The sequence below is a fragment of the Phalangium opilio genome, unplaced genomic scaffold (genome assembly GCF_054372755.1).
Source record: "Phalangium opilio isolate 3A_F unplaced genomic scaffold, DU_Popi_V2 ptg000045l_1, whole genome shotgun sequence".
NCBI classification, from domain to species: domain Eukaryota; kingdom Metazoa; phylum Arthropoda; class Arachnida; order Opiliones; family Phalangiidae; genus Phalangium; species Phalangium opilio.
Window position 1 is genome coordinate 4,844,846 of NW_028324168.1, and position 14,349 is coordinate 4,859,194.

At 33.5% G+C, this 14,349-nt stretch overlaps 4 protein-coding genes and 1 long non-coding RNA gene across 10 annotated transcripts; 1 reads left to right on the forward strand and 4 right to left on the reverse strand.

Moving 5' to 3' along the window:
- Positions 1-95: 95 nt before the first annotated feature.
- Positions 96-1,419, reverse strand: LOC149676933 (COMM domain-containing protein 9-like). Of its 2 annotated transcripts, none has more exons than XM_089837871.1 (5): positions 1,263-1,419; positions 773-904; positions 530-704; positions 369-472; positions 96-310 (listed from the first exon to the last, which is right to left on the reverse strand). In XM_089837871.1, the coding sequence occupies exons 1-5, from the start codon at positions 1,311-1,313 to the stop codon at positions 164-166; spliced, it is 609 nt and encodes a 202-aa protein (XP_089693997.1). In that variant the 5' UTR covers positions 1,314-1,419; the 3' UTR covers positions 96-163. The 2 variants fall into 2 exon arrangements, with proteins under 2 accessions (XP_089693997.1, XP_089693996.1); XM_089837870.1 differs by lacking the exon at positions 1,263-1,419 and adding an exon at positions 987-1,184.
- Positions 1,420-2,481: 1,062 nt separating this feature from the next.
- Positions 2,482-4,229, reverse strand: LOC149676934 (uncharacterized). 4 transcript variants are annotated; one of them, XM_089837876.1, is made up of 4 exons: positions 4,019-4,229; positions 3,173-3,275; positions 2,988-3,108; positions 2,482-2,913 (listed from the first exon to the last, which is right to left on the reverse strand). In XM_089837876.1, exons 1-4 carry the CDS (start codon positions 4,042-4,044, stop codon positions 2,714-2,716), a joined length of 450 nt encoding a protein of 149 aa, XP_089694002.1. In that variant the 5' UTR covers positions 4,045-4,229; the 3' UTR covers positions 2,482-2,713. The 4 variants fall into 4 exon arrangements, with proteins under 4 accessions (XP_089694002.1, XP_089694003.1, XP_089694004.1 ...); XM_089837877.1 differs by having other exon boundaries at positions 3,176-3,275; positions 4,019-4,228; XM_089837878.1 differs by having other exon boundaries at positions 2,994-3,108; positions 4,019-4,228.
- A 973-nt stretch (positions 4,230-5,202) lies between these two features.
- On the reverse strand, positions 5,203-7,116 carry LOC149676935 (glutamine amidotransferase-like class 1 domain-containing protein 1). The gene is made up of 6 exons (XM_089837874.1): positions 6,913-7,116; positions 6,711-6,787; positions 6,527-6,632; positions 6,353-6,460; positions 6,097-6,282; positions 5,203-6,031 (listed from the first exon to the last, which is right to left on the reverse strand). Exons 1-6 carry the CDS (start codon positions 6,965-6,967, stop codon positions 5,883-5,885), a joined length of 681 nt encoding a protein of 226 aa, XP_089694000.1. The 5' UTR covers positions 6,968-7,116; the 3' UTR covers positions 5,203-5,882.
- A 1,812-nt stretch (positions 7,117-8,928) lies between these two features.
- On the reverse strand, positions 8,929-12,668 carry LOC149676936 (nucleobindin-1-like). 2 transcript variants are annotated; one of them, XM_089837872.1, is made up of 11 exons: positions 12,453-12,668; positions 12,241-12,379; positions 12,047-12,148; positions 11,763-11,979; positions 11,438-11,535; positions 11,156-11,341; positions 10,981-11,071; positions 10,607-10,665; positions 10,250-10,504; positions 9,442-10,179; positions 8,929-9,351 (listed from the first exon to the last, which is right to left on the reverse strand). In XM_089837872.1, exons 2-11 carry the CDS (start codon positions 12,370-12,372, stop codon positions 9,298-9,300), a joined length of 1,932 nt encoding a protein of 643 aa, XP_089693998.1. In that variant the 5' UTR covers positions 12,373-12,379; positions 12,453-12,668; the 3' UTR covers positions 8,929-9,297. The 2 variants fall into 2 exon arrangements, with proteins under 2 accessions (XP_089693998.1, XP_089693999.1); XM_089837873.1 differs by having other exon boundaries at positions 11,850-11,979; positions 12,453-12,667.
- A 226-nt stretch (positions 12,669-12,894) lies between these two features.
- LOC149676937 (uncharacterized) lies at positions 12,895-13,931 on the forward strand. The gene is made up of 4 exons (XR_016366546.1): positions 12,895-13,114; positions 13,197-13,315; positions 13,374-13,477; positions 13,688-13,931. It is a non-coding gene; the product is annotated as an uncharacterized LOC149676937 (long non-coding RNA).
- The last annotated feature ends 418 nt before the right edge of the window (positions 13,932-14,349 follow it).

Genomic DNA, 14,349 nt, shown 5'->3' on the forward strand with positions numbered 1-14,349 from the left:
CTTGCCTTTGACTGTATTAAGCTCTATGGGTAGTTAACATGGAGTGCCACTACTCTATTAGTTATAGCGCGAGAAATAAATAATTTCGGAAAGCATTTTTGATAAGGCAATATATTTATTTATGAAAAGAATAACATTTTTACACAAAAAAGTACATTTTATTCTATGATTTATTAGCTACAGCTGTTAATTGGTCCCTAATTCTTCCCAATCCATGTAACATGGTGTCTAAAGTTTCTTTACTAAGTTCCACATTGACTGTTTTAGTTCCAGGAGGTTCTTCAGAAACCATTTTCTTATTCTCTTCAATCTTAAGAGGATAATTAGGGTTAAAATTAATTAAAAGTACGCGTAACAAACATAATTACCTTTAATTGTAAGACACATGAGGGTGCATTTGTCCTTTTATCATCATCTGAAGCCATTTTAACATCAACTCTCCAATTAAAATCAATCAATTTTGGAATAGAAACTATAACAGAGGACAATTTAAATTAATAAACTCATTAAGACTTAAATATTAAATAACCTGAATTGCTAATTGTCTCAGAACGCCACTCTGGTAGACATTCAATAATAATTTTAACCAATAAATCCTTTAAATTTGCGTGTACATCATCAGGGAAAACTGATGCAATTGATTCACTGGATGAATAATTTTCAAATAAAATGGTCCTAATTAAATATGACAAAGATGTGACCAGCTAAATGCCAATTAACGGGATTAATTAATGAATTTATCCACTAATGAAGTAAGAAGAGTGAAGTTTACCTCATTGGCTTCACGATTTGTAATGGAAAAATTAGTAACACATTTTTTGACAACTGGTTCTAAGTTGTAAAAATTGTTGACAGTGGAATAAACATCTTTCATTGTTTCCAAGACCTGTTTCTTAGATGAGGCCTATTATATTTAAAAGTAAATAATAACACGCCCCCTTTAAGTTAAAAGGCTTATGTTAATTAATTTAATACCATACAATTACCTTAAGTAACAAAGAAAAACATTTAAAATCGATTGATCCAAGAAAGCTCATGATTTTCTGTTAAAACTACGAGTTAATGAGCTTTAATTAATCAAAATTTACACCAGAAGTGACGAGAAATTAATTAGAATTTAAAACTACAACTTCGACCTTAAGCCTTGGTTTGCCAAAGATGCATATATATATATTTGCTCAGTTCAGTTCTGATCACAAAACGGTTTCCTTGGCTGCGCGCCAAAACAGATAGGCTTATGTTAATTAATACCATACAATTACCTTAAGTAACAATGAAAAACATTTAAAATAGATTGATCCAAGAAAGCTCATGATTTTCTGTTAAAACTACGAGTGAATGAGCTTTAATTATTCAAAATTTACACCAGAAATGAAGAGAAATTAATTAGAATTTAAAACTACAATTTCGACCGTAAGCCTTGGCTTGCCAAAGATGCATAATGGACCCATCCCTCAAATTTACCTCCCACACCAATAAAGTCTCTAAAAGGATTTATTCCCTATCAGGCTTAATTCGTCGTAATTTTAACAACCGCTCCCCAGCCCTCATTAAAACCCTCTATAATGCATTGGCCCTGCCTATTTTTGACTATGCCTCCCCTATTTGGACACCATCTTCCTCCCTTGGTACTACTGCCCTACAGAAAGCCCAAAACAAATTTACTAAACTAACTCAAAAATTAGATAAACTCCCAGCCCCTTCTCGATTAGAAAAACTTAAAATTGATCCCGTCATTATCCGCCATAAAATTAACAACCTATGTTTACTTCATGACTTCTTTAATAACAAATTGGCACTTAACGTTGAAACTTTTTTCCACCCTGCACCGTATCCCTCTACCCGTGGACACTCCCTTAAACTTGCAAAACCACGCGCCCTGACGTCTATCCGCCAACATCATTTCACCCACACTGTCATCTCAGATTGGAACGCACTCCCTGAATCTATTATTACCATCTCAGATAAATCAAAATTTCGCGCTAAGTTATCGGCTCACTTCAATAATACCCCAAATTGACCTGTAGTCATACCGTTTTTTTACTTTGTTACTTATCTTTTTTCTACTTTGTCACTTATTTTTTTTTTTTTTTACTTTGTTACTTATCTCTTTTTGTTTTTTTTTTTCTTCTTTTTTTTACTAATGTATAACTAAATCGTTAATCTCTGTATAACTAAATAATCTCTGTATAACTAAATCGTTAATCTCTGTATAACTAAATCGTTAATCTCTCTCGGTTGTACTAACCAAGCTCTAATGGCTTACCTGTACTGAACTAAATAAATAAATAAATATATATATACACTAGTTCAGTTCAGTTCTGATCACAAAACGGTTTCCTTGGCTTCGCGCCAAAACAGATAGCTTTGCTCCCCCTTCTAACAAAGGAGATAAGATAATAAATACCGCGAAATTCAGGCATAACAGCGAACTGTCAAACAAAATCCTGAAAGGAATTAAAATTAAAAATAACACAAGAATAACTCAGAAAGCTTAATTTATTTAACAAAAATGTACATGGACATATATGGTGTGATGAACATGAAATGCAGTTTTTAAAAAAACATGACTGTCCCTACTTCAAGACCAACAAATATAAAAATGAAACTTGGTGGAATTATTAGCTTTTTCAAGAGAGAAAAAAAAAAGGATGAATGTTTTTTTTTGTTTGTTTGAAGTTTTTTTTTTTAGTTGTCATTTTTGTTAAGTTTTTTAAGCGCTAGCTTCCACCTCAGGAGCAGTAGCTTCTTTCTCAGTTTCAGATTTTTTATCTTCCGCCGTCGTTTCTGTGTCCAATTTAGCTTTTTTCTCAGGACTGGCATCCACTTTGTCTCCTTCACCATCTTCAGGCTTCCTCTTGACAGCTGAATCTTCTTCAGTTACTTTATCTTCGGTGGAATCAACTTTATCAGCTAAAAAATACCCGTAAAGAGACAATTAGAAACTAAACACTTAACGATGTTCGTTTCAGTTTCTTAATTATTACTTTTACCAGATCCATTTTCTTTAGTTTCAGTCTCTTCTTTCTTATCTTCATCATTCTTGGTCTCCTCTTTATCATCATCCTTTTCTTCTTTGTCATCAGTTTTAGTTTCTTCAGTTGTTTTCTGAAAAGTTAATGTCATTTTAAATACCGCTACGTAACCCTTTGTCAGCTAAAGCGCAATTAACTACCTCTTTGACAGGCTCAGCTTCAATTTTTTCCTTAACAGGGGATGACTCTACAGTCTCATCCTTCTTCAAATCTTCAGTGAGAGATTCGGCATGTTCAGAACTAAATCAGTTTTAATTTAAATTAATATAGAAACTATTCAAGTTAGGCTACAAAACGTTAAGCCTAACTAATTTAGGAAAGTCACAAAAAAATTTGAAATTAGGCATAAAATAAATACAGAACTTTGGGCCTAAAACGGCACATTTTCAATAATAGATGAAAAAAAATTCCGACCCCCCCTTTCAAGGTGGGCAACAAGTGGTCGTGTAAAGTTTTGGATAAGTTTAGTGAAAATTTATTGAGATTGGTCTACAGAGTGGTACAAATGTACGCGGGACAGAGAAAAACGCGCCAAAGAAAACCGCGCCAACTCGAGGTCATCTTGCCGTTTTTCCACGAACAAAGAGAAACCATGGTGAAAATGGCACCCTCTGAGAAAAAGAAGCCCCCATTTTCCGTTTTTCGCGAACAAAGACAACTTATTAAACACCCTTCCCGATATACGAAAACTATATCAATTTAGGCCTAAATCTCTAACCTACAATTCCGAAATATACTTTTTCAAAAATTTTATTAAAATTTCGGTTTTCAACGAAAAATGGCGGGAATGAAAAAAAAAACGCCGGTTTACGGCTCGCTGGATTTGGTACCGGCGAGAAGCTGCGCGCGCGGGGTGCTCTTCTCGTTGTCAACGGGCGCCCATTGGTTTATCGAAGCGCGAAAACCGCGATATTTATCATTTAACTCGAAATTACTCAAATTTAACTAAATTTTTGGGGACAAAATATTAAATACGGACTTACCTTGGTCTGGATCTGGTGGAAGGCATGATAAATATTTAAAAGCGACTAAAACTCAAGCTGACTTTCGAAGAAAAAACGAAGCGCGGCTCACGTGCGACGTGCTTACAACCGAAAAAACGAGACAAAGAGAGAAAGACGCTGTGATACAGCCCGCGAAAAACTAGACGGAGGAACCCAGGTGACCACGCTAAACCAATCAGAAACAGCGACTATTCCGTGCAGTTTCGCGCCTTTTGCCGGCAAAAGAGAATGGAACAGCCCTTGTCCAATCCTCCCCACTTTCAAATAATTTTATTTTTCCTTAAATATCCGATAAGGACTTTACAATTGAATAAATCTAAGTATTTATGTACATCGAGTATTAGTTTACGAACTAATAATGATTTTAAGTCCGATTTGCTTTTCTTTAAATACTAACATCAGAGGCGGGAGGACGCGTCAAAGATGGATCGTGACGTCAATACTACCACCAATCAAACGTAAAATAAGAATAAAAAAAATTGGCGCGTAACTATTAAAGAAAATATTATACACACAACGACACAAGCATGGGTCATTCATTTTTCCCACATGTCTATTTCTAATTTTGGGAACTTTGCCCAAAATGTTTGGCCTTATTATTACTTTTTATTGTGAAAAATTGTTTATTCATAATTTTTTAAATACGAAAATTCGACGAAATATCAAACAGGCCTAAAAATACAGTCGTAACTTAAAAAACCTAAAATTGTATTTTAATCATTAAAAAAATTTATTTTTTGTAAATTTCCGTGAATTAATTGACGTGAAAAAAGTCGCTCATTCTTATGCCATGACGATGTAAAAAAAACCCTTTGTTAACATTCTGAAGCCAATAAACTGGTTTCAAGACCAAACAGACAGACAATGAAAAGTTTCTTTAAAATTAGCAAGTTAATTTGACGTTACGCCGTTAACTATATATTGTTTTGTCAATTTAACGTGATAGTAGAGGGTAGCTCTAAATGAAATCTCCGTATTCCCTAGTTCAAAGATTCGGGGGAGGGTGGGGGTGAAAATGCCGGGTGCTAGGGTGCGCCTTCAACATGAAAAGGGCGGGAAAAATACGAGGAGGGAAATAAGAAACGAGCAGAGTCGGATAGCTTATGAAATTTGTAACGTTGTCAGTCTGTGTAAACCGAGTGTTCCCAAATTTATTATTAATATTTGATTTAGCGTTTTTTATTTATTTTGATATTCATAAGACTACAAAAAACAGGAAAATACAATCGTAAGCACCTTTTTTTTCTTATAGATTTGATTGTTCTTGAATCTCTAATGAAATAAATTTGATTACTTTTTGTAATAAAGAGATAATAAGTTAAAAAAAACACAAAATTAAACATAAAATACACCGGAATGTTACACCTTTTTTGATTTTTAAAGTGATAAACAAACACAAATAATTTTTTTACAGTAGGAGATTCGCAAAAAAAAAAAAAAAAAATAATAATAATAATTAGTACAGATAACAAAAAATTAGTTACAAATTAGTCAATAGTTGTTATTTATCACAATCTCACTGAATTTGTTTTTTTAATCGTAAAATTTGTTTTATTTGTTTTGCAATATTTAATATAAAATATTCAGAATACCCTAAACTCTCCTTATTTTTGTGTTATGGATTTAAAATTGGGTCTACAGTTTAAAACCAGGTTTTTGAACTTATTTCCCTTGAAGTTTCCATAGATGTTTTGTCGTATTACTTTTATTGTATACAAATGTATTTATGTTGGTTTTATATAAACATTTATGCAGCTTTTTCTTTTATTTGATTTTTTTTTTTTTTTGGTTTCAAAGTTGAATAATAAAGTTTGCAATGACATAACTCTGAAATAAAAATAGTCTAGGCTAGTCTTTGCTCTTTCTCTTTACGACCTTGTTTCTGATTGCATAGTAGAATTAGATTTTGGACAGCGGTAAGTGTGCTTTGCTCATTTTGCCCAGTGATCAAATGTCTGTCTACTACAACATGTACTGCATCCGGTTCCGAGGCTAATAATCACAAAATCATTTGCAAAATTCTCGTAGTTGAGTTGAGACAAAAAGGCTCAACTTACAGCTATAAAGAGCAGCCCTATCTTTAATTACATCTTCCGGGATAACAGGAAGGTTTGCAAAGTCAGGACTCCTCGCTAACTCAAATACTGAGACTGAGGTTAAAGTGTACCTTCTAAACCCCCAATTAGTGTCCTCCATTTCGCTAAATAAGCCCGCGACACCCATTCCTATTGAGCATATTGGTTCTAAAATATGTAGAAAGTGTTTTATTGTTCCCTGAACTTTTGTTTTTAAAGGGGAATTCAAATGTATTACTTCTTTCTCTTATGAAATGTTTAAGTATTTGGGATAGATCTTTGTCATTTAACAAATCATAAGCCGCTCCAGGAGCGTGTGGTATAATTAAACACGTATATCTATTGGCTATGAAAGTTAAAATGATTTTACAAAAGTAACTAACACAAGAGACCCATTAGACATTTTTCTTACGGTCAACTGTTTGTAAACTGATTGGGATAGCGATGGATTTCATGCGAAAATCGTTTAGCCACCTTTTACTCTGGCTATCTTGGTTTACAAATTCAATAGGTCTCCCCTTTAGCGGCAAAAATTAGGTTAATTGTCATCATATATGGTAAAAGTCAATCAAATTTAAACTGTGTTTATACAATACCCCAGGTGTAGCAATTTGAACTGTAAAAGCCGTGTGAAGAAGAGTAAAGGATTGAATGAAAGATTGGGAGCTATTACCTAATTTAAAAAGTAAAAATTACAATAATTTTCAGTTTAAAGAAACTAAAACTACAGCAAAACTTCTTTTTCTTGGTGACCTGAAAAAAATGTGAAATCGTTTGTAAGCCTTGTCACACACGTACCTTCCTTGGCTCCGCTTAAAACTATTAGGCAGCTTTGTTTCTGCGTAGTTGACATTGTGGATTTAGATGTCGTATAGCGGTTAACCTTTTAATCGATTATATTTTAAATATTAATTACGTTTCCAGTTAAAATTTTAATTTACAAATTTTTGGCGTTAACCCTAATTTAGAAAAAGTTTACTTTAAGCAGACGACCCATTTCTAGCGGCCTCTAACGGAAATATTTTTCCGGGGTTGTCATTGGCTAATTCAAATTTTTCAGTGTCACGTGGACAAATAAAGATGGATTGCGGATTTATATTCCTAATTTTATTCTAATTTTAGTTTTAATTGGAAATTTCCGTGGTAAGCATAGTAAATCGATAGCTAGTTATTTATATTTATTTCTAATTTTTCGATCTACCTAGTCAAATATTTTAAAATCAACCCAAATTATAGTTTTGTTTAACTAATATTGTTTCAATACGTCATGGGTGACTCTAAGACTAATAATGGACAATTAATAAATGTAATTAAAATGAACCCCGATGACAGTAAGAGTAAGACTGCTTCGAAAATCCAACAAACAAGTCAAAGTAGTAGTTTGCAAACTCAAAACAACGCGACTAATAATAATAAATCGCCTAAACCCAGCCTAATAAAATTAAGACCAGCAAAAGTTAAGCCAAGTGACCGTAGTTCATTCTTAACACGTTTGGGTTCAACTAATAAAACTCTGTACGAAGAATACCTTAAATTTAAAAACAAAAATATCTTAAAAAAGCCCTATACACAAGCGAAATTTATAACTCCAACCAAATACAAGAAGAAACCAAATGAAGATCAACATCAACTAAATCAAGACTTATCTTCCGAAGGCAAAGAAGCTACCACTCTAAGTTGGCCCACACCTCCTACTAATCTACCAAATTCAGCTCAAAACATAGTGACGACTACTAAAAAGATTTTTAGACAACAAACAGAACCGATATCTGTCCCAGTAAATAATTACCAAAACCTTTCCCAAGGTTTAACGCAAACTCCATCTCTTCAGGCTCAAAATGATATAGCATTGAATAGAGCTGACAATATTCAACAAAAACCCTCTAAAACGATTACCAACCGCCCAATTATTGTAAATGCTTCGAGAAATCCAAATATCTTGACCCTCCCTCTTACAAATCCCTCCGCAAAACCACCTTCAACATCGATAAACCCTATTAGTATGAACCCCTGTATAAAACAGATTCAACAAACATTATCAGCTATTCATGACGTCTATAAGAACCCAGAAACAGAGTCCACTATGTCTACGTTTATACCAACTCAGAATAAAATAAATTCTTCAAACTCCGTCAACCAAATCCCTAAGAAAACCTTTCGAGACAAAGCTACGATGGCTAAAGACCGAGGGGCTATCAGATCGTTTCAATCAAAATTAAGTAGATTGAAGAGGAAAAATGATCTATTGAAGGCTAAAATTAAGGTCCTTCAAAAACAAGTGAACCAGAGGCAAAAACCTCTTTACGAACAAGTTGACAGAATTGAAAAACTTAAAGATGAAGGAAATACCCAAGCCATTTTTCTTCACGAGCAGATTCAAAATTTTGAAAAGAAGAAAATCAGTTTTTCAATGGAGAGTATGACCATTTACACCGTTTTGTTCAAAAGGTCATTAAAGGGTTATAATTTTTTGAAACACTACAATATCCTCGGGATGCCAAGTCATACAACTGTCAAGAGATTCATTAAAAAAGATGGAAATTTCAATAATAATAATACAATTGATGAACATCAAATGGAAACTAGCTAAATAAATTAAACTAATTAAATTTGTGCCTTTTCCTCTCCCTTTGTTTAAATTGTAAATAATAATAATAATAATAATAATAAATATGATATTTTTGAATTAATAAACAATTGTTTAGTAATAGGGTAATGGCAGCCCTCTGCCTTCGACTGTATTAAGCTCTATGGGGAAATAACATGGGGTGCCATTAGTCTATAGAAATTAAGTGCAATTTTAAAATGCAAATATGAAAAACAAATTTCATTTATTGTTGTTGTTCTTTAGTATCTTTACTTTTTCTTTTTTAAATTTTGGGTTTATAATATACTTACTAATAGTTAATTAATACACCTCTAATTATTTTAAAATTAAAATTAATTTTTTTGCAATTCCCAACCCAAACAAATTAATTAATAACCCCTTTCATTCTTACCAACTGCTTGTAGAGTCATTTTGTACATATCACAACCAACCAACAAACAAACAAACAAACAAACAAACATTCGGGACAATAACAAAAAATTGTTAGTAATAGATTCTCTCTTTTTAAAAATGTTCTTTGTTTTTTTTTTAACATTTGTTAATTAATTTGCACATGGTCCCCTTAAAAAGACAATTTAATGTCCTTGACTTTGGCTATTGGGTTGTTGTTGTTGTTGTTGGGAAGATGGCTACATTGAATGGATAGTTAGAAACATTGGATATGGTTAGTTAATTTATTAATTAGTAAAGGATAATTAAGGGTGTATTGGTGTAGGTACCTGATTATTTTGAACAACTGGTGGAGGTTGACTTTGTCCCGAAGGATTGGCTACAACTGGTGGAACAGAAGCAGCTTGAATTGGCACTTGGTTCTGATTTTGACCCTGTTGTTGTTGTTGTGGGATATGATTTCCTTGCTGGGGAATTTGGTTTACATTGTTTCCTTGTTGAGGAGGTTGCTGGAATTGCTGTTGATTTGGTTGAAAATGTCCTTGTTGGGATGCTTGAAATTGTCCCTGTTGAGGATGTTGTTGGAATTGTCCTTGCTGAGGATGTCCCTGCTGAAATTGTCCCTGTCCAGGTTGTTGGAATTGTCCCTGTTGAGGATGTCCTTGTGGAGGTTGCTGGAATTGTCCCTGTTGAGGATGTCCTTGAGGAGGCTGTTGGAATTGTCCCTGTTGAGGATGCCCTTGTCCAGGTTGCTGGAATTGTCCCTGTTGAATATGTCCTTGGGGTTGTTGTTGTTGTTGGAATTGTCCTTGTTGAGGATGTTGCTGGAATTGTCCTTGAGGAGGATTGTGTGCTTGATATTGTACCTGTTGGGGATGTTGCTGGAACTGTCCTTGTTGGGGATGTTGTTGAAACTGTCCTTGCTGAGGATGTTGCTGAAATTGTCCCTGAGGGGGGTAATGAGGAGGAGGAACGCCTTGCATATGTTGAGGGACATCAGGATGATATCCTTGTCCCATATCAGGATGGTACGGTGGTCCTCCACCAAACTGCATATTTTGAGACATCTATAACAATTAATCCATTAAATATTAAAACATTAATTATACACTTTAAAGTTATAAAAATGGAGCTAACAGCTAATTGTCTGAGATGTTCTTCATAAGCCAAGAGTTCCTCATCAGTGTAAACTCTTTCTTCATCAAGTCCTTTCCATCCTTCATCTTGGTTGAATTCAGCCCTACGTGTCATGTCCATAAACTCTTGTTTGCTTAGTAATCCATCCTTGTTAGAGTCAGTTTCATTATAAATGTGTTCTCGCATACGATGGTATTCTTCCATCATTTCAACTGGATCATCATCACTATTGTTGGCTTCGTACATTTTCTTGATCTTAATTAAGGATTAAACAATTTAAAACATTAATTAATAGTTTTTTTCCTTTTAAAGTTTTAATTAAACTTGTAAATTTAATTTAATTTAATTTAATTTCACCTCCAAACTTAAAATAGCTTCTACTTCTTCTTCATCTAAGTAACCATCTCCATTCACGTCTAAATGATTTGTAAATTAATTAATTTAATTAGCCTTATTCCTGATCAGCGCCACCTAATCATAGCGGCGACTTTGAGAACTACTGTAATCGGCAAACCAACCAGATGTCGATAAAATCTGGTGACGTCATTTTTGGTAAGACCCCCCCCCCCCCCCGAGAGTGCCTGTCAGTGACGTCACCTGATTTTAGTGACATCTGATTGGCTTGCCGATTACAGTAGTTCTCAAAGTCGCCGCTATGGGTAGATGGCGCTGATCAGGAATAAGGCCAATTACACAATAATTATTTAACTAGTTCTATTAATTAATTATACCATGCATGGCAAAGAATGTACTGGGATTGAATTCCGCTTTTGGTAAATTATCTTGTTTTTCCCAAACTTCTTCTAATTGAGGTTTGCTTCCCTTAATTTTTAACAAATAATAATTAAAATTAACTTAATTAAATTAATTAGAGTTAACAATAGTCAATGTTAATTAATTAATTACAGGATGGTGAACTTTGGGATGTTCTTTATGTCTTTTTTGCGATTCCAAATGTTTAGCTTCCTCAATTTTCCGTTGTTCTTCAGTCATGTTTTTTAAACTTTCCCGATATTGATGTTCTTTTTCCAATTCGTATTGTTTAAATTCTTCTTTTCGTTGGGCGTTTAATTCGTCCAAATCTTTGCTAGCCTAATTAGTAATTATTTTAATTTAATTATTCTTAATTTCTTTTATAATAATTAATTAATTAATTAAAAGTTTGATCTTAAAATGTAATTAACATACAGTTTTAATTAATTTTTTCAGATCTTCAACTTCAAATGTATGAGGATTCTTATAGTCTAAATGCTGAAGGTCTCTAAATTGACCTCCTCTATCAATTCCTAATTAGAAAAATATAATTAAAGAACTAATTAAGATAATTAACTACAACACAAATGCAACAAAAAAAATAATAATAAAGAAATGTTATTAGATTTCTAAGGGAAACTTATGCTAAGAGATGTTAGGTTTTTTGACAACTTTAGACAAACTTTAACAAATTTAAACAAAAAAACGTGACAAAATTAAGCAAACGTGTGTTTTTTTCTTGTGTCGGAAATTAGCTAACCATCACCACCATTGGGAGCCTTAGGCAGGGTACGCCATCTTCTCATATCAGCTGGAAATTCCAAGTTGTTTTTTCCATCGTACACACCTAACTCATTATGTTCAACTTCTTGACGTATTAAACTTCTTAGACGATCCAATTCTATTCTTTTCAGTTCATCTAGTTTAGATCTCACTCCGTGGTTGACAAATTCTAATTCCTTAGCTACTTTACCAGACTGTAAAAATTAAAAATTTTGATTTTAAAGTTTGAAGTATTTTAAATTTAAGGAAATGATATCATACCTTGATATCTTCCGCTGATACATTCTCAAGTTTTTTCGCGAAATCTTTGTCTTGTTCTAAGATTTGAACAACTTGTTGTAAATACTTGCCATATTCAAGGCCCTGGGAATTTGGGATTAATTTAATAACATCTCATTACAACTAGTTTAACAGTTAATTAACTTATTCATATTTAATAAAAGAAATAAAATTACTAAATCTTCTTCTTGTTTGGCTTCTTCTTGAGTTGCTGGTTTCATTTTCTGCGAAGGATCAACGGGAGGACAAGTGATTGTTTGAAAAAACAATAATAATACTGTGGTTGCCCTTAAAAATCTGTACTTCATGATGCAACTGTCAAAAACACGTTTAAACATCTTTAACTAACTTTAACTTGGTAAAATAGTTATTAGTATTTATAACTCACCAAATTGAAGGTCTAAATATGAGAAATTAAGTTTAAATAACAACCAAAAGTTAAAAAAGCTGTTTAAGTCAACACAACACCGCTAGTAATAGAGATCTATGTCAGTAAGTTTGCTCAGTACAGTTAAGCCTAATGTTTAATACGGATATTTCATTCAAAATGAAACGTTTCTTAACATTCCTTGAAGTTCGGAAAAAAGAAGATAATTTTCCCCTAAAAACCGGTTTATCAAACACAGTGCCCTATTTTTACCCCCTAATAATATAAAAATAATTAAATACACGCTAATGCGACGTGGACTTCCTCCAGGCAGTAAAATGTCAAAAAAGATTTCCCCTTTCTTTCAGCCCCCCTGCGTTGTAATTCCCCGCGTTTTCCGCGCGCCAACAGGCTTTCTAAAAGACCAATGAAAGAGCCGATTTTCAAGGCGGTAGATTTGAATGCGAGTTTTGGATGACACGTTTTATTTACCGTATTTATTTCAAGGTTAGGTGTCAGTAAAACGTATAGCGCGCGTCAAATACAAAAATAAAACTGTAAAATAAGCGATAAACACAATAATGACAAGCACATAAAGGGTTTTGCGAGTTGAATTGCGCAACTATAAAACGATTCCGAAAGCTCTTCGCAATATGACGATACGTTGTGCAACCAAACGTCGGGTGAAAAAAAACCAGACTATTCCAGCCTCTACACCGTTACGTCTCGTTTAAATAAAAAGATCTCTTTCATTCTTTGCCTTAGGTTGGAAACTAGCCAGGATTATGGCGAAAAAAGGTGCTACGTTCAATTTTGGTGGTTCTTTTCAAGGATCTGTTAACAGTGAAAATACGATTAACCATACCGTATCGAACTTACAAAATGTAAGGATTATTTCAAAATAATAATTGGCTAAACTAACAAATATTATCATTTTAAAAGTCTCACGTTGTCGGTCAACAAGTGATCGCTGGAGAACCCGCTAATAAACACATGGAAAACGAAGCGGCGAGAATAGCGGCGTCAAGTAAAAATGCAGAAAAAAGGTATTTTAATGGCTAATTATTATTACGTAAGAATGAGTAGGATTTGACAAAGATCCTTAATGTGACGTCATGAGACGTGTTAATAGCCTTTTCTTAAGCATACCGTGGAGTAATAATAACGGTAAAAGTAAATATAAATTTCCATTAGAGTGTCTCTCTTCGATTAGATTATGAACTAATCGAAAAACCATGATTTTTTTTTCTCCACAGAACAGCCACAGTTAGGCCTACGTCGGTACAATTGCCGAGTAGAATACCAGTGAAATCTGCCAAATCACCGTCAACAAAGCCATAATCAGAACCCTTTACGACTATGACTCATTCATGATTTAGAAACATCATCCGCGTGTTATCTTACATTAAATAATTATTTTTGTTATAAATTATTGATTTCTCCCTGTGAAAATGTTTCCAAAAATGAATAAAATCACTAGAAATTTGTTTTTTTTCTAAAGATCTTGTTTGACTGTGAAATTTATATATATATATAAAAAAACACCTATGTAATGGCACAGGGGAAACAAATTTGAACGTACCACGGGTCTACATAAATAGACTCTGGTGCTGTTACTATAGTTGTACCTTATGGCAGGTGCTATATTTCGCTGTCAAGGGAAAATGAAGAGGGTAACGGTACGCGATATGAATTACTTATTAAATTAGATCACGCTATATCTTGGAGAAAAGTCGTCATACAGTCTCAGGTATTCACCATGCGAAGACGTCCCGTTTAAATTTAATTATCAACCCGATTTGTTTAAAAATGACTTTACATGATGGTCAAAACGAATTTAAAAAATGTTACGGTCAGAGTTACACCATAGCAGTCATGCCGGTATGATTTAATTATACGAGTATTTTATCTTAATTAA

Bases quoted from the DNA above. Each gene is read 5' to 3' on its own strand.
- LOC149676933 (XM_089837871.1), bottom strand. From the start codon at position 1,313: ATGAGCTTTCTTGGATCAATCTATTTTAAATGTTTTTCATTGTTACTT. The intron at 905-1,262 runs GTAATTGTATGG...TAAATATAATAG, and splicing joins GTTTTTCATTGTTACTTAAG to GCCTCATCTAAGAAACAGGT. The intron at 311-368 runs GTAATTATGTTT...TATCCTCTTAAG, and splicing joins CATGTGTCTTACAATTAAAG to ATTGAAGAGAATAAGAAAAT.
- LOC149676936 (XM_089837872.1), bottom strand. From the start codon at position 12,372: ATGAAGTACAGATTTTTAAGGGCAACCACAGTATTATTATTGTTTTTT. The intron at 11,536-11,762 runs GTTAGCTAATTT...TTTTCTAATTAG, and splicing joins GGCTCCCAATGGTGGTGATG to GAATTGATAGAGGAGGTCAA. The intron at 10,505-10,606 runs GTGAAATTAAAT...TCCTTAATTAAG, and splicing joins AAGCTATTTTAAGTTTGGAG to ATCAAGAAAATGTACGAAGC.
- LOC149676935 (XM_089837874.1), bottom strand. From the start codon at position 6,967: ATGTCAACTACGCAGAAACAAAGCTGCCTAATAGTTTTAAGCGGAGCC. The intron at 6,283-6,352 runs GTAATACATTTG...TACATATTTTAG, and splicing joins ACATTTCATAAGAGAAAGAA to AACCAATATGCTCAATAGGA. The intron at 6,032-6,096 runs GTAAGTTGAGCC...TGTGATTATTAG, and splicing joins TAGGGCTGCTCTTTATAGCT to CCTCGGAACCGGATGCAGTA.
- LOC149676934 (XM_089837876.1), bottom strand. From the start codon at position 4,044: ATGCCTTCCACCAGATCCAGACCAAG. The intron at 3,276-4,018 runs GTAAGTCCGTAT...AAACTGATTTAG, and splicing joins TCCACCAGATCCAGACCAAG to TTCTGAACATGCCGAATCTC. The intron at 2,914-2,987 runs GTAATAATTAAG...GGTATTTTTTAG, and splicing joins AGAAAATGGATCTGGTAAAA to CTGATAAAGTTGATTCCACC.